The following is a 20925-nucleotide window of genomic DNA, read 5'->3' as shown; positions in this document are numbered from 1 at the left end:
TGAATTGTATTTAAACCTCAGACATATTTAATGCGATTGTAACCCTGTAAATCGGTGAGATTAAAAAGTTGAGACACTTCTGTGAAAGGGCGGCTCCGTGGTAGTTTTGGGGTTGGGGGGTGGAGGGTGTTCTGGTGTGTGGAGGGGACCCCAGGGCACATGAGTGGAGCTCAGGCAGGGAGTGTGTGGAGGAGGTCTGCTCCGGTCAGTTTCCGTTTTTCCTTCTGCTTCAGGTCTGTGTGTTGTGTGCAGGGGTGCTGCGTGCAGGGGTGCTGCGTGCAGGGGTGCTGTGTGCAGGGGTGCTGCGTGCAGGGGTGCTGTGTGCAGGGCCGCCCCAGTGGGGTTCTGAAGATAGCTGTTGGAGGTTGGTCTTCTCCTTCCACTGTGCGGGTCCTGGGGATTGAACTCAGGTTGTCAGACTGGGGCATGAGTGTCCTGCCTGCCAAGCCATCTCCCTGGCTGCTGCTGCTGCTTTTCTTGCTTTAGAAAAAAAAAAAAAGGAAAAAGAAGGAAAAAAAAAGAGGCCAGGCTGTGGTGGCTCCCACCTCCTAGGCACTGGGATGAATGATGTGAACTGCAGGCCTGGCCTGCCCCAGGACCTTTGCACAGGCCATTCCCCTCTCCCACCTGGGAACCATTCCCTCTGTCCCCACCCGCAGCTCACCTTGGGACATTATCTTTGTCCCTGGGGCTAGTTGCATGTGACATTCACACCCCTCCCTCCCCAGCAGCCAGGTGGAGGCCACCTTGGACGCCTGCTAACTCCCGGGGGCTCCCCACCCCCACTGTCACCCCAGGGACCAGAGCTCCCAGCGGGCGGGCGGCAGCAGCGTCCTGGAGACAGACACACCCCTCCCCCGCCCCAGGCTCAGGTGCACTGGGGCCTCAACCTCCAGAAAACTGGGACCCAAGGCTCGGGCCGAGCCGCCGCCCCCAGCCTGACCACTTGGTGCTGTGGTGTGCCTCAGTGGGCACCAGAGAGAGGCTTGCTGGGGGCATCTTGACAGGCAGTGACAGCTCAAGGATTGGAGTGGAGAGAGGATCCCTGGACGTGAGCCCCACACCCAGGGGCCTCAGGAGACCGAATGAGTCAAGGTAATTGAGGCCAGGTGGACAGGCCCAGACCTCGGCCACCTGACTCTCGTCTGGCCTGCTCTGGCCAAGTCTGGCCCCGGCTGGTCCCTCCCCAAGTTACTGACAGAATTGAAAACAACCTTGCTCCAAGGAGGGACGTATGTCACCCACTTGCACCAACACTGTGTGTGTGTGTGTGGGGGAAACAAAGACCAGCAATTTTTTTTTTTTAAAGGCATCTTTCAGGCAAACTGGCTTGGCTGGTCCTGTTTCTTTTCATTCCTTAGCCAAAGAGCATCAGAGAGGGAACTGAGTGGCCCTGAGGCTGCACAGCCCTGGGCTGCTTCTCAGAGTCCGTGCAGCAAGGTCCCACCCAGTGACCCACAAAACTGTTCTGATCAGCAGAACAGAATTTGAGGGGAGTCAGTAAGACCTCCCTCCTCTTGGCGGTCCACTGTCAGCCTCTGAGGAGTTCCCAGATGGTGGGCTGGTTTGTGGATTCCACAGGGGAGAAAGCCCGATCTGTGCCTCAGTTTCCCCTGATCTGGCTCCCCCATACCCTGCTGTACTCTCCACTTTCTCAGAGGTCTAGTAACTGGGTGGTCCTGGACGCCCAAGTGTGGCTTTGTCTTCAGAGCTGACACAACTAGACTGTCCTCATTCCAGCGGCCGCTGGGGGCGGGCTGACCTCTAACCCCACCCCCAGGGAAGGACAGTGGCCAAATCTCAAGGGCTGGGCTGCTGCAAGAGAGGCCTGCCCCAGCTGCTGGCCAGCAGGCTCGGCCCCTGCCGGGCATCCTAGAATGGAGATTGAGGAAACTCCTGGGCCTGACCTACCCAGATAAGGCTGTACATGGGGCCAGAGGCACACGAAACTGTCACCCATGGGTCTTCCTAGCAACCCCCTTAGGGATCAGGGAAACAGGCCTGGAGTTGTACAAAGGCCTCTCCCACTGCTCACAGCTGACAAGAGGGACTCACAACCAAGTTCAATCTCCAAGGTGACCCTTGGCACCCCAGCCTTCCTGCTGAGGACCGAACCCGGGCTTTAAAATTATCACCTATATCTTTCTTTTTGAATGTTTTTATAAATTTGACACAGGGTCTCATGTAGCCCAGGCTGGCCTCGAGCTCACCAAGTAGCCCAAGATGACCTCAAACTCCAGATCCCATGTGCTTGGGATGACACCCACTGTCACCATACCTGTTTTCTGTGGTGCTAGGAGTGGACCCCAGGGCTTCATGCATGCGAGGCCAACCCTCTACCATCTGTCCCCAATCCCATTTCTCTTGTTCTGAGCCCAGGTCCTGTGTCTCTCTATCTCTTTTTTTATTTTATTTATTTATTATGCATATAGTGTTCTGTCTGCATCCCTGCAGGCCAGAAGAGGGCACCAGATTTCATTACAGATGGCTGTAAACCATCATGTGGCTGCTGGGAATTGAACCCACGACCTCTAGAAGAACAGCCAGTGCTCTCAACCTCTGAGCCATCTCTCCAGCCCGGTCCTGTGTTCCTTATTTTAATTATTTTTAATTTTATCTGCATGTATTTGTGTGGGTGACATTTGCTTGCATGAAGGTGCCTTTGAGTGCCAAAGGTGTCAGATCCCTGGAGCTGGAGTTACTGGTGATTGTGAGCCACGCTGGTGTGGGTGCTGGGAACTGAACCTGGGTCCTCTGCAAGAGTAGCAAGGGCTATTACCCACCGAGTCTCTACAGCCAGCCATTTCTCTTCTTATTCACACTTTAGCATTAAAAGTAGCTGCGACCTAGGTCTCAGGAAGCTGAGGCGGGAGAATCTGGAGTGTAAGGACAACCTGGGTTACAGGATTCCTGGGAGATGGATTCCCTCCCTCCCATGACAGAGTAACAGGCTGTGTCCTCCAATGCTTTCAAACGGAGCTCCACATCCTCTCCTGTGCCCCAGGACCTTTGCCTGTGCCCCTTTCTTGTTCAAAGTGTGTGCCTTCTCTTGAGACGCCCTTGTCCGGCCCCAGGTGGATCTCCTCGGAGTCCTCCCTGTCCCCGCAGCCTGCGCCTGCCATCTGGTGGCCACATTGAGTGGCACTCCCCACTCACTGTCACGGGCACCAAGCGTGCACCTCCCTCCCTCCTCCCACCTCCCTCCCTCCCTCCTCCCACCTCCCTCCCTCCTCCCCAGCTCAGAACCTCACCCGGCGTCCAGCCCTGCAGCCCCGGCTGGTGAAGTGCTCCCGCGTCCACATCCGCGGCTGCAAGATTCAACACGCGTCCATTCTCCTTCGCTAAAAACGCATTAGGTAAAAAAACAAAACAACAACAAAAACCCCTTGGTTTTAGATCTGGCCCATGGCCAGCAGGCTGTGACTCGCGGCTAAAGGTTGTTTGGCTAGAGACTGACTTGTTGGGTCTACACGGAGTGAACCAAATACAAATTTGAAATTTATGGCTCCAAAGAGGAAAGGTCAAAGAGGAGGCAAATCGATGACGGACGTGGGTCGATCAGTAAGCGTTTAATCACCGAGAGCGACGCCCTGGCCAGATGTGTGTATGATGTGTGTATGCAGCCTGATCCTACATGCAGTAACTAATTTCTTTGGGTCTAAATAAAGTATAAAGGTCAGTTGTTTATATTTCTTTTCTTTTCTTTTCTTTTTCTTTTTTTTTTTTTTTTTGTTTGTTTGTTTGTTTGTTTGTTTTTCGAGACAGGGTTTCTCTGTAGCTTTGCGCCTTTCCTGGAACTCACTTGGTAGCCCAGGCTGGCCTCGAACTCACAGAGATCCGCCTGGCTCTGCCTCCTGCGTGCTGGGATTAAAGGCGTGCGCCACCACCGCCCGGCTTTGTTTATATTTCTTTGCCTTAAAACGAAGTTTAAAAAGTAAGCTGGCCATGGTGACACATGGTTGTCATCTCAGCAGGCAGGAAGCTGAGGCCGGAGAGCTGCCGCGAGTTCCAGGGCGAGAGTGTAAAAGTTTGAATCACTGGGGCCAAAGCACCCAGCAGATCCGTCCAGCGAAAACCTCTAGTCGCTGAGTACAACCGTCGCTTCTAAACTGGGGTCCCAAAGCCGATCCCCACGAACAGGCAGCCGGAGCATCTTCAAGGGGCGAGCAAGGGCGCGCGTGCGCAGAGCGGCCAGCTCCCGGCGCGGTCAGGCTTGTACGCATGCGCGGGAGCCGGGTGGAAGAGGTTTGGGGGTGCTCCAGCCGGCGTGGCGCTGTCGAGCAGGGTTCGCGCCCAGCAGCCGGCCCTGTACGCATGTGCAGGGCGTGCGTCTCCGCCCTCGCCGCCGCGCTACCCTACACGGGGCCGAGACACCGGAGGCTGCTTCCGCCCCTCCGCCGCGAACACTGCGCGCATGCGCCCATCACCCCGCCCGCAGCGCTTGCGCGACCGCCTAGGCCCGGCGGAGCTGGTGAGCGCAGGACAGCCCCGCCTCCTCGACCCGGTGAAACTACTGCGCATGCGTGGGCCTCCAGGTCGGCCGCCAGGGGGCGCGTAGGTGCCGCTCTAGCCCGCCAGGAGCCATTTTAGGAGTCTCGCAAAGGACGACGGGACGCAGGGGCGGGGCTGGCCGGCAAGATGGCGGCGCCCATGGAAGTGGCGGTGTGTACGGACTCCGCGGCGCAGCTGTGGAGCTGCGTGGTGTGGGAACTTCATTCGGGCGCCAACCTGCTCACCTACCGCGGCGGCCAAGCGGGGCCGCGGGGCCTGGCGCTGCTCAATGGCGAGTACCTGCTGGCGGCTCAGCAAGGCAAGAACTACATCTGCGCCTGGGAGCTGCAGCGCAAGGTGCGGGGCCTCAGCACCCGTGGGGGCCGAGGGGCAGCCGCGAGCACCCGGACGCGCTGCAGCTAGGGTCACGGCGACCGGGGTGCTGTGCGATGCAATCGTCCTGGCGGGCCGAGGGTCTCGCCCTCCCCCCAGGCTGCTGGAGCCGAGGCGCCCTGAGATTGCCAGGCGCATGCTCAGATGAAGAGCTGTGGGGCTTCAGCGTTGCACACGTCCTCGTGGAAGGAGCGCTAATGTTGATACCGAAAGGAAGATGGGGCCCGTTAGAAGTCGTGCTTTTAGACGGCGTGACAGATCAGAGCTCTTGGGTGGAGATAGACTGGTGGCCCATGCTCCCATTACCCTCTTTTTGGAGGGAGGTGTTCGGGACAGGGTCTTCCTGTTAGCCCAGGCTGTCCTGGAACTCTTTCTCCAGATGCCGCTGGCCTCGAACTCACAGATCCCCCGCCTCTGCCTAGAGTGCTCGGACTCAAGGCGTGCGCCACCGCCGCCCGGCTCTTGTTACCCTCTTAAAGGGTCACGGATCTTAACTATCAGGACTGGCTGAAGCCTGGGGGTTTTTTGTTTCTTAAATTTCTGGAACCCAGATCCTCCTTCATGTCGGGTAGGACCCCCTACTACTGAGCCCTGACCTGCCCTCACCGGGGATTCTGTCCACCCCACTCCTTCCTCTTGCTCTCTGTACTTCACCAGCCCTTCGCTCTTCCCGATGCTCACGTGGCTTGTCTTATATTCTGTGTCCCTAGGACCAACTCCAACAGAAAATCATGTGTCCTGGGCCGGTCACCTGTCTGACCACAGCACCCAATGGCCTGTATGTCCTGGCAGGAATTGCAGAGAGCATCTACCTGTGGGAGGTGAGAACAGCTTGTTACCTGTATGTGTCCCTTGGGAATGCTGGAGAGTAACCTGTGGTCAGTGTCCAGGCTGACGGAGGCAGGGTTTCTCTGTGTAGCCCAGGCTGTCCTGGAACTCACTCTGTAGACCAGGCTGGCCTGGAACTCACAGAGATCCCCCAGCCTCTGCCTCCCAAGTGCTGGGTGGTGCACCACCACCGCCTGGCCAGCCTTGGAGATCTACCCATGATTTCTGAGACCTAAAATGTGACCATGTCTATGGGGTCCTAATTCATCATGACTGGGGTGCAGCACACACCTTATTCTGAGGTGGCCCTGGTTCTGTCCCCAACTGTGTGGGAAACCAAGAAAGAGACTTAGAACGGGGAGTGTTCTAGCTTGCTTTCTCTTGACAAAACACTGACCAGAAGCAATGTAGGGGAGGAAGCTGTCTGTTTGGCTTATTATATTACGATGTTATATTATATTACAGCGTATATATTACAGCGTATATATTACAGCGTATATTGAGGGAAGTCAGGGCAGGAAGCAGGAACTTGACAACATAACAGTTAACATCCTCAGTTAATAGCCGAGAGAACGCTCCTGTGGTTAAGAACACATGTTGCTCTTACAGAGGACCTGGGTTCGATTCTCAGCACCCACATGATGGCCAACGACCATCCATAATGTCAGTTCTAGGGGATCTGACACATTCTGACCTGGATGGGCACCAGGCATGTACCTCGTACACATATATGCATGCAGGCAAAGCACTCATAAAGAAAATAAACCTGAAAAATACAGAGTTTTTAAAAACTATTGATCGGACCGGGGGACGGCTCAGCATGAAAGTACCCACCGGCTGCTCCTCAGAGAACCCGGGTTCAGTCCCCAGCACCCACATGGTGGCTCACAACTGTCTGTAGCTGCAGGGAACTTAGCCCATTCATCTGACCTCTGAGGGTACCCTAGATACACAAATTTAAAATAAAATCTTTTAAAACATAAAACTATTGCCAGGCGGTGGTGGCGCACACCTTTAATCCCAGCACTCGGGATGAAGAGGCAGGCAGATCTTGTGAGTTCAAGGCCAGCCTGGGCTACAGAGCGAGATCCAGGACGGCCAGGGCTACACAGAGAAACCAAACAAACAAAACCCCACCACCAACAACAAAAACAGAACCCATACAGACCCTGTGGTAGCCCCCTTTGTCTCATAGTCATGGCTGGAGATACCAACGCTCTCACCCTCACCCTGCTTCCCAAAGGGTCAGGTCAGTCTTCAGTCTTTTGTTGGCCCTAGCGGCCTGGCTCCATGTTGGGCCCAGTTAATGGCCTTGGCCATGAGTGAGCCTGGAGGAGTCAGGGTTCTAGGCTGTGGCCTGGCCCTCGGTGGAGGGTGCTGGCTGCACGGAGCTGAGGTTGGCCATGTTTCTGCCGCTCCGGTTTCATCTTCCTCCAGACCGTCCCAGGGCCACCGTGTCGTTCTAAGGGCAAGATTCTGAGGCTGGGAAGCCAAGACCAGGGTTTCATGGGCCCCACAGGAGGGATCCACCTAGGTTGTGCAGCTGTGTACGAAGGGCACATCTGGATCGCCTTTTTTGTGTTCTTGGGTTTCCTGTACGTGCACTCCGTGCGAAGGTGCACGTGTCGGGAGGGCAGCTTCAGTTGTTGGTCCTTGCCTTCCGTCTTGTGGGGACGTGTGTCTCACTGTCCAAGTGTCCAAGACTTCTGTCTGCGTTTGCCGCCTCCCTACAGGGGTGCCGTAGACAGTCACCGCGCTTCCCATGGGTTCTGGAGACTGGAGCAACAACGTCACCCCTGAGCCATTCCTTAGTCCTTGACTGTGCTTTGTGAGGCAGGGCCTCACGTAGCCCAGGCTGGCCTTGAACTCATTGTTAGCCCTTGAGTTCCAAATCCTCCTGTCACCACTGCCCCAGTGCTGGGATGGCAGTGCCTGGCTGCTGTGGTGCTGGGGTGGAGCCCAGGGCTCCCATCATGCCTGTACTCTCCCACTCAGCTGCTCTCTTGGGTCCCCACCCCCACCCACTCCTGCACCCCTAGACAGGGTCTCTGTAGCCCTGGCTGTCCTGGAACTCACAGAGATCCTCCTGCCTCTGCCTCCTGAGTGCTGGGTTTAAAGGTGTGGCCACCCCCCTCCCCGAATTCCAGTCTGCTTTTTTTTTTTTAGATTTATTTTATGTGTAGAAATGTTTTGCCTGCACACGTGTGTGCACCACATTCATTCCTAACGCCCTCAAAGATCAGAAGAGGGCGTCGGATACCCGGGACTGGAGTTGCAGTGGTTGCGAGCCCCGTGTGGGTGCTGGGAATTGAACCCGGGTCTTCTGAGGAGCAGTCAGTGCTCTTCACCACTGAGCCCACTCTCCAGCCACAGTCTGCTTCCTCACGCCACAACCCAGGACCACCTGTCAGGCCGGCACCACCCACAGCGGGAGGGACCGTGTCGATCATTTAATCAAGAAAACGCCCCACAGGCTGGCCACAGGCCGGCCCCACGGAGGCCATCTCAGGTGACTGGCTCTTGTTTGTGTCAGAAGCTGAACAGCGCGTGGGCACACCCCCACTCCTCGCTGGGGCCTCCTCTTGCTGACAGACTGGCAGGTGGCTGCTGCGCCACCCTAAGGACTCTGAACTGGGGCCACCAGGGGGCGCCGCACAGTCCCACAGATTCCTGGGCTCAAGGCTGGGGTGAGGGACTCAAGGGGGACCCGGAAGTCTCTGCACCTGTGTGGCAGCCGGAGCCTGTGGGGCTGAGGTTCTGCTGTCAGTGAGGATGAGCCACAGACCCCTTGTGGTGTTGGCGTGTGGGTGGCCATGCTCTCCCTCCCCACCCTGAGTTACCCAGACGCCCAGCAGAAACAGCACCCCTTGGCCTGGAGCCGGGGCCTCACCACCAGGGGCAGGGCTGAAATCTGCCTCCCCCCAACACAGGCCCGAGCTCTCCACACTGCTCCTGCCTGTCCTGTGTTGGAATGGACAGATCTCGGCTTTAGATCCTGGTGATCCAGCGGCAGCCACACTCTCCCTGCGAGGACCTGTTGCTGTTTCCTTTGGTTTTCTAATCGGTTCTTGTGTAGCTGAGGTTAACCTCAGACTCAGCTGTGCCTCAGCCTCCCAAACCGTAGGGAACACGTGCAGCAGCAACCTTGTGCTGCATTGTGATGATCTCACACATCCTGTGCCAGCAGAGGCCTCCAAGACATCCCCTGGATTAGCTGGCCTTAGATATGACCAAGCTTAGGCTCCCCCGGGGCTCAGAGGACACAGGAAACTTGCAGCCCCCTTTTCTGGGTACAGGGTGGGGGCACAGCCAGTCCTGGCCAGGTGCATGGTGACGAGGATCCTCGCCTCGCCCTGGTTCCGTCCACCAGTGGCCGAGAGAAGGTGGACAGGGTTCTTGTGGAGTGGTTCAGCCTTTGTCACCCCTGACCGGTGCCTGGTCTGTCTCAGGTCTCCACTGGGAACCTCCTGGTCATCCTCAGCCGTCACTACCAGGACGTGTCGTGTCTTAAGTTCACTGGTGACAGCAGTCACTTTGTCTCAGGGGGCAAGGACTGCCTGGTGCTGGTCTGGAACCTCTGCAGGTAGGACACATGCCAGGAATCTGCACAAAAAGGCTCTGGGGGCCTCAGGGCAAGAAGGGCCTGGGCTGGAAACTGTTGGGGTGTCCCATGCACGGGCCTCACTGCTCCTGTCCCCAGTGTGCTGCAGGCAGACCCCTCCAGGATCCTCGCCCCAAGGCATGTCTGGTCCCACCACACGCTCCCGATCACAGACCTGCACTGCGGTTTCGGAGGCCCCATGGCCCGGGTGGCCACCGCTTCGCTGGATCAGACCATGAAGGTAGCGTCCCCAGCCTGGACCCATGAATTCCTGGCAGCCACTGGTTCTCAACTGGAGAGAGGGAGATTGGCCTCCCCCCCTGTGCTGGCTGCCTCGGTTCCAGACAGCCCATAATCCCTGTGCCCGACCAAGGACACCCAGAGATGGACGGTCTGGCCTGTCTGCTGGAAATTCCCACTCGGCCACGCTGCAGTGGCCGGCTGCCCTTGGCGTTTGGGGCTGTTGGTTTGTTACTGGCAGGCACAGTGTTAGAGATGGAGCCCAGGCCTCTACCTGAGCCCCGCCCCCACCCTCTTTCATCTGTTGTTTTGAGACGGTCTTCCTCCTTCCTCCTTCCTCCTTCCTTCTTTCCTTCCTTCCTTCCTTCCTTCCTTCCTTCCTTTCTTCTTTCTTTCTTTCGTCTCCCTGTGTAGCCACGGATGCCTGGAGCTTGGTATATAGACCAGACTAGCCTGGAACTCAGAGACCCCCCCTTGCCTCTGCCCAGGAGCACCTAACCCACCCAGCCTTGGTGACTTAATTTCCCTGGCTGGGCTTGGGTCCTGCAGCAGCTGAGGTGCCCACACCACCAGCCACCACGGCCTGTGCGTCTGGTGGGTTTGGAGGCTTGTAGCATGGGCAGGGTGGTGCCAGGGCCCTCAGCCGTCCCGGCTCCCCGGCTTGGCTGTGTGCCCGGATGCCCATGGTGCCAGGCCTTCCATCCCTGCAGCTCTGGGCCATCTCCTCGGGAGACCTGCTTCTGTCTGTCTTGTTTGACGTGGGCGTCACTTCTGTGACCATGGACCTGGCTGAGCATCACGTGTTCTGTGGCGGCAGCGACGGTTCCATCTTCCAGGTCGACCTGTACAGCTGGGTGAGTGGCCGCCAGGGGCTGAGGGGCCGTCCAGTAGGTGCCCCACATCCCAGACACTGACAGCTTGTCTTCACTGACAGCCAGGACAGAGAGAGCACAGCTTCCGGCCCGAACAGAACACGGGGAAGGTCTTCAAGGGGCACAGGTAGTCACCTCAGCCGGGTGGGGTGGGCGCAGTCCACACCCATGCAGCACCCAACCCCACCCACCCGTCCCAGGAACCAAGTGACGTGCCTGTCGGTGTCCACGGATGGCAGTGTCCTCCTCTCGGGCTCCCAGGACGAGTCGGTGCGTCTGTGGGACGTGAAGAGCAAACAGTGCCTCCGGACAGTCACCCTCAAAGGTGTGTGCCGCACTGGGTGATCCAGAGCCCTGTCCCGCCAGCCAGGCCCTGATGTTGGGTTTTGGTGTGTCCCTCAGGTCCGGTGACCAATGCCGCCATCGTGCTGGCCCCGCCCAGCATGCTGAACCCTGAATTCAGGCCCAGCCTGCCCCTGCCCCACTTCAACAAGCACCTGCTGGGTGCCGAGCATGGAGATGAGGCCCAGGGTGGGGGCCTGCGCCTGCAGCTGGGGCTCCACCTGCAGGTAGGACCCACGGGGCCTGCATGCCGCCCACTCAGCCACTTCTAGAACATTCCATCCCCTAGAGTCCCCCTAGTGCCATTGCCAACCTTTAATGGCCCCGAGTCCTTGCCACCAGGTCATTGGCACCCACTGCCGCGCCACACTTGGCACCTGTCCCCACGGGCGACTTCTGTCCAAAGGCACACAGTGCCTCAGCCCACGTTCAGAAGGTGACTTGTCATATTGCTCCCATCGTGTGACCAGGTCACTTGGTTGATGAAGAACAGAGCAGGATAGACCCTTGGGGCAGCCTGAGGTCAGGAGATGGGGAGCCTTAGAAAGCAGCTGGGCATGGGAGCTGGGAGGGGCTTCTGCCCAGCGTTCACACCCCGACTTCAGTGGCACCCCACATAGGCCAGGGTGCGTCGGGCCCTTCCACGGAGGGTGGCGGACAGGCTGAGGACCTGGTGTGGCCTGGCTGCCCCAGCCCCCCTCCCCCGACTGTGAACCTGTGGAGGAGGCTGGCTCCTGGGGGCGGGCACAGCGGTGGCCATGCTGCTTTGCAGGGCACTGAGCAGACCTACCTGGAGCGGCTGGAGCGGCTGCAGGCGGTGCTGTCCGGCTACATGGCGAAGGTGGGCGGGGTTCGTCCCGGCTGTGGGCGGGGCCTGGTGGGTCAGGCAGGAGCAGCCCCGCCCACACGGCCGTCTCCCCGCAGAACATGCTGGGCAATCAGATGCTGCCAGCGCGTGTGTTGGAGCTGGAGGAGGAGATGCGCAGTCTGCGCAAGATCAACAGGGACCTCTTCGACTTCTCCACGCGCATCATCACGCGGCCCTCCAAGTGACAGAAACACTTGCCGTCGGCCTGTGGGCTGGTGTTTAAACAAAGAATGGACAAACAAGCTGATGTCTCGACTCTTCTGTCCCTGAGGGGCCGGGGCTTGGTTGGGGGGCCTCACGCCTGGGGACATGGTGTGCACTGAGCCAGAGGACCCTGGGGTAGGGTGGGGTAGGTGAGGGGCTGACAGTGCAGAGCCCCCGCGCACAAGGGCCAGCCAGGCCGCCACCAGCCCCTCATGGGCGTCCGTAGCTCAGTCACCACATAGTGTCCTGGGTCTGCTGCCAGCCGTAGCCTGGAGTTCAGCCCAGATACCCACAGAACCTTCCAGAAGGCCGCACTCAACTGACATCCCTGCCTAACGATCCAGAAAATCGTGTGATTTAGCAGAGCTGTCTCGGCCGTAGCGCGGGCGGGAGCCAATGCTGACCTCACACCCGGAACCCTGTCACTGTGCCCTCGGGACATCCGCTCCTGGACAGCACCTGGTGGCAAGAAGTAACCGTACTCTGAGGAGCCCCACTTTCCTAAGACGAAGGAGAACTCAGGGTCCCCCCCTTGGGAGTTCATGTTGCTGCCTACGCCTGGGATTCTGTGTGTGTGCGTGTGTGCGTGCCTGTGTGCATGCGCCCTGCGTTGCCACACACACTGCTCACCGGCTGTGGCTGGCCTGAACTCGGGATCCCCCTGGGGTGACCTGTTCCCCCGTTGGTGCTGCCTCCCCCTCCCATGCTGACTGGCTCCTCTGGGGTCATGAGAAACAAGAATTGTCCTTGGGACTCAGCTGTCATAGTTACCAGGCTGGTTGAATGCCAAGCTGCAGAAAGGCCCATGTTCCCAGTCTCCTGAGCAGTGGGGCAGCCTGGACAAAGACCCCACAGACCTCCTCATGTGACGGGAGAGACAGTGGAGGCAAAGGCCAGCACAGCCCCCGTGCCCACGGGAGGGACCTTGAGGACACAAGCCCAATGAGAAGGCTGGGCACAAAGTGCCACACACTGCGGGACGCCGTGACATGAAATGTCTAGAACAGGGTTCTTGGGGATAAATTTGTACTTTGTGAGGCTCTCCCCATCCAAAAACAGTCCCGCGTGCACGTCTTTTCATTCAGCTGGAGTGGAAGGTCCCCCTCTGCCCTTCTGTTAGGAATGGTAGTGAATCCTGACAGGCTGCAATCCAGCTGTCTCGTGTTCAGTGGACTGAACAGAACCGACGTCCAGGACTGTTTGTAGACTGAAAGAGCACCAGCTGGCATTGTGGACAAGGGCAGATTTCAGAGGACTCCAAGGGGATGAGGCTGGTGGAACTTCAGCCTCGGGGAGAGTGCCCTGAGCATCCCTGAAATGACGTGGTGGCCCCAACCCTGACGGACCCCTAACCTGATGTACCTTGGAGCCCTGGCCCAGCACCAAGACAGCTTGCCATCCTCAGAGCCAAGCCGTCTCATTAAAAGGCAGCTCAAAGTGCAGTCTGTCTTGCTGGCATTTTTATTTGCTTGATGGATGTTTTTCCTTTAATGCTGGCTCTGCAAGGAGAATGAGGATTTGGGGGTGGTGGAGTGGTGAGTGTAGATTCATTCATCAGGGCTGAGTGTTCCCTGCAGCCGGCTGCCGCCGCGCATGATCTTGGGAGAATGCCATATTTCCCTGCCTGTGAGGACAGACCGCAGAGTTCCCAACAGGAGCCTCCTTGCTGGGGAAGCCTTTGGTCCCTGATCCTACAGGCCACGCGAGTGGACCCCGAGTCAGTTGAGTTGGGGGACCAAGAAAACTAGGAGCTCTAGAGGGCTCTGGAGTGGTGGAGGAGGGACGTGTAAGCAACTGCTCAAGCAGTTATGGAAGGCCTGCTGTATGCAAGCCCCTGAGAGGCAGGAATAACTGAACTGGGTCTACCCTTATCCTCCCTGAACTGAGAGGGGCCGGTGGTCCCTAAATGAGCCAATAGGAAGATGAGCCTGTGGGAGGGATGTGATGTGTATTCTGGGTTTTTCACAGCAGGGCATTTGACACTGGATCTTGAAGGTCAAAGAGTTCTGGAGGCCAGAAAGATTGCTCTGTGGTTAGTTCTGATTGCTTTTGTAGAGAGCTTGACTTTGGTTCCGAGCTCTCATGCTGAGTGGCTCATATCCAGCTCCAGGGGATCCAGTGGTCCCTGAGAGCACCCACCCCCACACAAGAACCATTGAACCCCAGCACTACGGAGGCAGAGCCAGGTGGATCTGAGTTCAAGGCCAGCCTGGTCTAAATACGGAGTTCCAGACCAATCAAGGCTATGTGATGAAACCCTCTCTCAAATGAATATTACTAATAATAATTTTTGGTTTTTCAAGACAAAGTCTTTGTGTATCCCAGGCTGTCCTGGAACTCACTCTGTAGACCAGGATGGCCGCAAACTCAGAGATCTGCCTGCCTCTGCCTCCCGAGTGCTGGGGTTAAAGGTGTGCGCCAATAATAATAAATATTTTAAAAGAGAACAAAAGCCCAAAAAAATGGCTCAGTAGGTAAAGATGCTTGCTGCCAAGTCTGAGGACCCCACTTCGATCCTCAGGACCCACAGGGTGGAGAGGAGGGACAGACCCCCAAAAGCTGTTCCCACACTGGCTGTGGAATGCACCTTCCCCTAGAAACCCAAGACAAATACAGAGGTTTTGGTTTTGTTTGTTTGTTTTGTCTTTTAAGTTTGTAATTCAAGATTGCTGCCGGGGCTGGAGGGCAGATCTACCTTACAGATTTCCACCAGATGTGCCTGCCTCAGTTTCCCCCAGGGTGCACACAGTATTGAGCTAGTAGAGACTGCTCTGGGAGTTCCCGTCTGGGCCGTGGGAGGCATTACCCAACCCTGCCCTGTGAGCCACAGCAAACCCAGGCAGCTGCCCAGCTCCTCCTTCAGTGGACGCCGGGACCCGCAGGAGGGACGGGAGCGGGCTGTCCCAGGTGTCCCTTCTTCCCCGCGCACAGTGGCAACTTCGGGATGGAGTATGTGCGTACGCTGTGGCTCGGCCTGGCGCTGGCGCTGGGGTCCCGGGTGGTGCGCGGTCACCCTCAGCCCTGCGGGGTTGCCACGCGTGCCGGGGGCTCCGGCGGCTCCGTGAGACTGGCTGCGCTCCTGCCCCGAGCGCCCGCCGCCCGCGCCCGCGTCCTGGCCGCCCTGGCCGTCCCCGCGCCGCGGCTGCCGCACAACCTGAGTCTGGAACTGGTGGCCGTCGCGTCCCCTGCCCGGGACCCCGCGTCGCTGGCCCGAGGTCTGTGCCAGGTCCTGGCACCGCCCGGCGTGGTGGCCTCGGTAGCCTTCCCGGAGGCGCGGCCGGAGCTGCGGCTGCTGCAGTTCCTGGCAGCGGCCACGGAGACCCCGGTGCTGAGCGTCCTGCGGAGGGAGGCGCGTGCGCCCCTCGGAGCCCCGGTACGCGGCGGCGGGCGGGCGTGGGGGACCCTGGGGCGCGGGGATGGGAAGCAACCCGGAGCCCCACACTTCCCCAGCCAGGTGATGGAGAGGACCCCTGTTCCAGCCCTTCTCTCGCAAGCACCCCTTGGCTAGGAGGGTGTGCCACTCTCCTCTCCCTGGGCTTAGCCAGTGTGGGAAATCCTCCCAGAAGTCCACCTTTCCCTCCCAGGGGCCCTACAGGCCAGGAGCTCCCTACCCACAGCTCTCTGGTGGCCTCCAGCCTCAGGGCAGCACTGGTCACCCCCACTTCCATGTCACCCATCCTCGCTATGTCTTTTATTTATTTTTTTAATTACTTAATGTTTTGAGACAGCCTCTCACTGTGTAGACCAGGCTACCCCTGAACTTACAGAAGTCCGCCTGCCTCTGCCTCCCGAGCGCTGGGATTAGAGGCCTGTGCCAAGACCCCTGACCAGGTTGTTTCTTCAGATAGGGTCGCATGTATCTGCAGCTGGCTCTGGGCAGGCTGGTCTCACTCCGGACCAAGGCAGGCCAACAGAAGGCCCCACCAGGGCTAGGGACCCTGGGACATGGGAGACCTGAGGTCCTCCTCACTAACCTGTCATGAAGTTTCATCCAGGGAGACCCTAGCCCCAGGGGAGGGTCAGTGACCCATGTCCCTGGGTTCCCTGTATCCCCCCAAGGACCCTTGGTCTAGTGGGAGCTCAAGACTGGAGCTGAAGCTGCCCCTGCTCTGGAATCAGCACCCACCTGTGCTTCCAGCCTCTGAGCCAGTCCTGGCTCCCCTGGGGTTGGCCAGAGAGCGGCATCCTTCTATGCTCCTCAGCAACGTGCCCCTGCTCGGCAGCACCCAGTGGTTTTTCGGTGTCTGCCAGGGCTGCCGTGTATTCCAAATGTGCAACACAAACCCCTAAGAACTTTCTGAATGTACCAAGGGACTCCTGAGCGGGTGGGGTGGGACTAGGTCAGGACTGAAATGGGAAGGGACAGAGACACAGAGAGAGACAGAGACACAGAGAGCAGAAACCCAAGTTTGGGAGAACTCGGGAGAGGTGCAAGGTTCTCCCTGGTCTATAGAGAAGGGATAACAGAGCTGGGTCTTGAAGGATGTATAGGAAGGAGTTGATCGACATGGAAAGGGCAGGGTGTTGTATCTGGTCGAAAGCTACATGTAAATAAAACACGGGAGGGCTGGGGACAGGGTTCTTTTGGTAAAACGCTTGTCCAGTACACCTGAAATCCTGGGTTCCATCTCAGCGTGGCATACACTGGAAGCAGCAGTACATGCTTGTCATCGCAGGGTGACATCCCAGAGGCAAGGGGATCATGGGTCCACGCTGTCCTTAATTACATAGCAAGTTCAAGATCAGCCTAAGGGGCGGGGAGAGCAGTACTGGGGAGCCACCGAAGGAGGCAGGGTGATGTCCAGCTCTCAGACACCTTGACAGAGTGGGGTGGGTGGAGCCGGTGCTGTGGACACAAGGGTCACCAGCCCTGACTGGAACCACCTCTCCCCAGACTCCGTTCCATCTGCAGCTGGACTGGGCCAGTCCCCTGGAGACCATCCTGGATGTGCTGGTGTCCCTGTTACAGGCACACGCCTGGGAGGACATTGCTCTAGTGCTCTGCCGCGTCCGGGACCCTGGTGGCCTCGTGACACTCTGGACTAGTCGTGCTGGTCAGGCCCCAAAGTTCGTGCTGGACCTGAGCCGGCTGGACGGCGGGAATGGCGGCCTTCGGGCCGGACTGGCCCTGCTCGGGGCCCTGGAGGGAGGGGAGAGTCTCGTGTCCGCAGCTGTCCTCCTGGGCTGCAGTGCTACCCGCGCACATGAGGTCCTCGAGGCTGCGCCACCGGGTCCCCAATGGTTACTGGGCACACCGTTGCCTGCTGAGGCACTACCCACAGCTGGCCTGCCACCTGGGGTACTGGCCCTAGGAGAAATCAAACGACCCTCCCTGGAAGCTGCCGTCCACGACACGGTGGAGCTTGTGGCTCGAGCACTGGGCAGCATGGCCCTTGCACACCCAGAGCGTGCCTTGCTTCCAGCCGCGGTCGGCTGTGAGGACCTGAAACCAGTTGGATCCGAGTCGTCCGGGCACACCTTGGCTCGGTGAGTAGGGTCCAGCTTAGGGGCAAGAGGCCAGGCCCACAGCTGGCACTGCCCCGTGTGTCAGGGGGTGGGTGCCCCAGTAGGAATAGAACCTAGAGGGTCGGGTGGTTGTCCCTGCAGCTTCAGGACGAGAGCTCCCGTGGATTCCAGGCGGGTGCTAGCTGAGCGAGAGGCGGGTCTCTCAGATTTATGACAGTCCCTCCCCTTTATATTCCCCAGATTTCTGGGCAACACCTCCTTCCAGGGCCGCACAGGGGCCGTGTGGGTGACAAGATCCTCTCAGGTGCACGTGTCTCGGCACTTCAAGGTGTGGAGCTTACGCCGTGACCCACTGGGCGGCCCAGCCTGGGCAACAGTGGGCAGCTGGCAGGATGGGCATCTGGACTTCGAGCCGGGGGCAGCGGCTGTCCGTGTCCCATCTCCATCCGGCGCCCAGGTGCGGCCGAAGCTGCGGGTGGTGACTCTGGTGGAACACCCGTTTGTTTTCACCAGGGAATCTGATGAGGATGGGCAGTGCCCGGCGGGGCAGCTGTGTCTAGACCCGGGCACCAATGATTCGGCCAGGCTAGACGCGCTGTTCGCAGCGCTGGCCAATGGCTCGGTACCCCGCTCGCTACGGAGATGTTGTTACGGCTACTGCATCGACCTGCTGGAACGGCTGGCCGAGGACCTGGCCTTCGATTTCGAGCTCTATATTGTGGGCGATGGCAAATACGGGGCCCTGCGTGATGGACGCTGGACAGGCCTGGTGGGCGACCTGCTGGCTGGCCGGGCACACATGGCTGTGACCAGCTTCAGTATCAATTCGGCTCGCTCCCAGGTGGTGGATTTCACCAGCCCGTTCTTCTCCACCAGCCTGGGCATCATGGTGCGCACACGAGACACAGCCTCGCCCATCGGGGCCTTCATGTGGCCCCTGCACTGGTCCATGTGGGTGGGCGTCTTTGCCGCCCTACATCTCACAGCGCTCTTCCTTACCCTGTACGAATGGCGAAGCCCCTATGGGCTCACGCCACGCGGCCGCAACCGTGGCACGGTCTTCTCCTACTCCTCCGCACTCAACCTCTGCTACGCCATCCTCTTCGGACGCACGGTCTCCAGCAAGACGCCCAAATGCCCTACCGGACGCTTCCTCATGAACCTCTGGGCAATCTTCTGCCTGTTGGTGCTGTCCAGCTACACGGCCAACCTGGCTGCTGTCATGGTTGGGGACAAGACCTTTGAGGAGCTGTCTGGAATCCATGACCCCAAGGTGGGGGCTGGGAAAGCTGAGGGGTCAAGGGTTGTGGTCAGGGTGGGATAGGCACTGCGTTCAGCAGGAACTGTGGGTGACTGTCTCCAGCACACGCCCTTCTCTAGAGACTCACTTAATTGCAGTGCTGGAAATGGAATCCTGTCCTTGTCCCACGCCGGGTATAGACTAGACCCCAGCCCTTCACTGGGGAATTCTGGGCGGGGCTCCACCCTGACCACGCCCCCAGCCCCTCACTGGGGATTCTGGGCGGGGCTCCACCCTGACCACGCCCCCAGCCCCTCACTGGGGGATTCTGGGCAGGGGCTCCACCCTGACCACGCCCCCAGCCCCTCACTGGGGGATTCTAGGCGGGGCTCCACCCTGACCACGCCCCCAGCCCCTCATGGGGGAATCTAGACTGGGGCTCCACCCCTGACAAGGCCTCCATTCTTAAGCATCAGTTCTTTAAAAAAACTGCCTCCTGCTGCAGGGATGACAGTCATGCTGAAGCACATCTGGCTTTATTTTTACCTTTCCTGTTTTTGGAGTTCATGGTATGCCTCACAGCTCCTTCCCTCTTTGGAATAATCTAGCTGGTCATGTCCTACTGACCACCCCCCCTACACACACACCCAGCCTTGGCTACCCCTGCAACTAGGTGCTGCCCAATGCTCTAGCTACTGAACTGGTTTATGGCCAGGTGAGGGCTGGGGAGTGGGGGCAAGAGCAGAGAGAAATGACGTGTCTCTGGGGTTCAAAAGTGGAGCATTTGCGGAGCTGATGGTACTGAATCTGAGCTCAGTGAGAAGTCCCCGGTCAAGTAGGCCCTGGTGGGGACCCAGGCTTCCTGCTGAGCACTCCTCCTGCTCCTCCTCCTCCTCCTCCTCCGCAGCTGCACCACCCTTCCCAAGGATTCCGCTTTGGCACTGTGTGGGAGAGCAGCGCAGAGGCCTACATCAAGGCGAGCTTCCCGGAGATGCACGCACACATGCGGCGCCACAGCGCACCCACCACTCCACATGGAGTGGCCATGCTCACGTGAGTCTGTGGGGCACTGTGTGGCGTTGGGGGGCTGCCTGCCACTCAGGGCCTGCTGACCTCACACGATGCTGCCCCACAGGAGTGACCCACCCAAGCTCAACGCCTTCATCATGGACAAGTCGCTGCTGGATTACGAGGTATCCATTGACGCAGACTGCAAGCTGCTCACCGTGGGCAAACCGTTCGCCATCGAGGGTGAGTGCGCAGTGGGATATGGGGACCCCAGCTGTGGGTGCACGCAGCTCTCGTGGAGCCACCTCCCACCCGGCTCATCCTCTCCAGGCTACGGCATAGGGCTGCCCCAGAACTCGCCGCTCACCTCCAACCTGTCGGAGTTCATCAGCCGCTACAAGTCCTCAGGCTTCATTGACCTGCTCCATGACAAGTGGTACAAGATGGTGCCTTGCGGGAAGCGGGTGTTCGCCGTGACGGAGGTGGGCAGGCGCCGAGACACAGGGTGGGGAGCTCTGGCTACGCTTGCGTGCATTCCTGCTCACCCTACACAGCCCCAGCACCCCTTCCTTCAAGAGCTCTCCCTGCCCAGCTGCCCCGCCCCGGGGTCCACATCCCGACGCCATGTGGGGACTTTGTTGCCGTCCGCAGACGCTGCAGATGGGGGTCTACCACTTCTCGGGGCTGTTCGTGCTGCTGTGCCTCGGGCTGGGCAGCGCACTCCTCAGCTCTCTGGGCGAGCACGTCTTCTACCGCCTGGTGCTGCCGCGCATCCGCAGGGGCAACAAGCTGCAGTACTGGCTCCACACGAGCCAGGTGAGGTGCAGGAGCAGAGGAGGGCGGGGCGGCGCAGACGGACACCCAGGCGCCCACTGACACACTTGTCTGTCCCTAGAAGATCCACCGAGCCCTCAACACTGGGACGCCAGAGGGGCAACAGGAGAGGGCGGAGCAGGAGCGCAGGTGAGCACGAGGCGGGGACGGGGGTCCCGGGCGAGGGCCAGGCAGGCTGACCCGGCCACCGCCTCCTTCTCTCCGTCCCAGCGGCCCCGGCCCCGAGGAGCAGCCGCGTGCAGCCGAGGGAGCAGGGCGCTGGAGGCGGGTGCGCAGGGCGGTGGAACGGGAGCGGCGCGTGCGCTTCCTACTGGAAACCGGGGAGGCCGGCGGGGAACCGAGGCTCTGCTCCAACGGGCCCGGGCCGCAAGCCGAGCTGCGCGAGCTGGAGCTGCGGATCGAGGCGACGCGGGAGCGGCTGCGCAGCGCACTGCTGCGGCGAGGGGAGCTGCGGGCTCGGCTGGGGGACGGCGCCCGGCTGCGGCCACTGCGCCTGCTGCAGGTGCCCCCCGCAGAAAGCTGAGGGACCACGCGGCCG

General features: G+C 59.4%; 2 protein-coding genes across 2 annotated transcripts; both read left to right on the top strand.

The window, feature by feature from the left end:
* The first annotated feature begins 4499 nt into the window (after positions 1-4499).
* Wdr18 (WD repeat domain 18) lies at positions 4500-11877 on the top strand. Its single transcript, XM_059252057.1, has 10 exons — positions 4500-4848; positions 5595-5705; positions 9162-9295; positions 9413-9554; positions 10264-10407; positions 10488-10552; positions 10626-10750; positions 10828-10994; positions 11540-11608; positions 11692-11877. The coding sequence occupies exons 1-10, from the start codon at positions 4639-4641 to the stop codon at positions 11818-11820; spliced, it is 1296 nt and encodes a 431-aa protein (XP_059108040.1). The 5' UTR covers positions 4500-4638; the 3' UTR covers positions 11821-11877.
* A 2906-nt stretch (positions 11878-14783) lies between these two features.
* On the top strand, positions 14784-20910 carry Grin3b (glutamate ionotropic receptor NMDA type subunit 3B). Its single transcript, XM_059251677.1, has 8 exons — positions 14784-15293; positions 16734-17326; positions 17546-18578; positions 19453-19598; positions 19681-20035; positions 20205-20369; positions 20449-20516; positions 20598-20910. The coding sequence occupies exons 1-8, from the start codon at positions 14784-14786 to the stop codon at positions 20908-20910; spliced, it is 3183 nt and encodes a 1060-aa protein (XP_059107660.1).
* The last annotated feature ends 15 nt before the right edge of the window (positions 20911-20925 follow it).

The sequence above is a fragment of the Peromyscus eremicus genome, unplaced genomic scaffold (assembly GCF_949786415.1).
Source record: "Peromyscus eremicus unplaced genomic scaffold, PerEre_H2_v1 PerEre#2#chr22_unloc_1, whole genome shotgun sequence".
Lineage (NCBI taxonomy): Eukaryota > Metazoa > Chordata > Mammalia > Rodentia > Cricetidae > Peromyscus > Peromyscus eremicus.
This window is presented reverse-complemented; position numbering and strand designations above follow the sequence as displayed.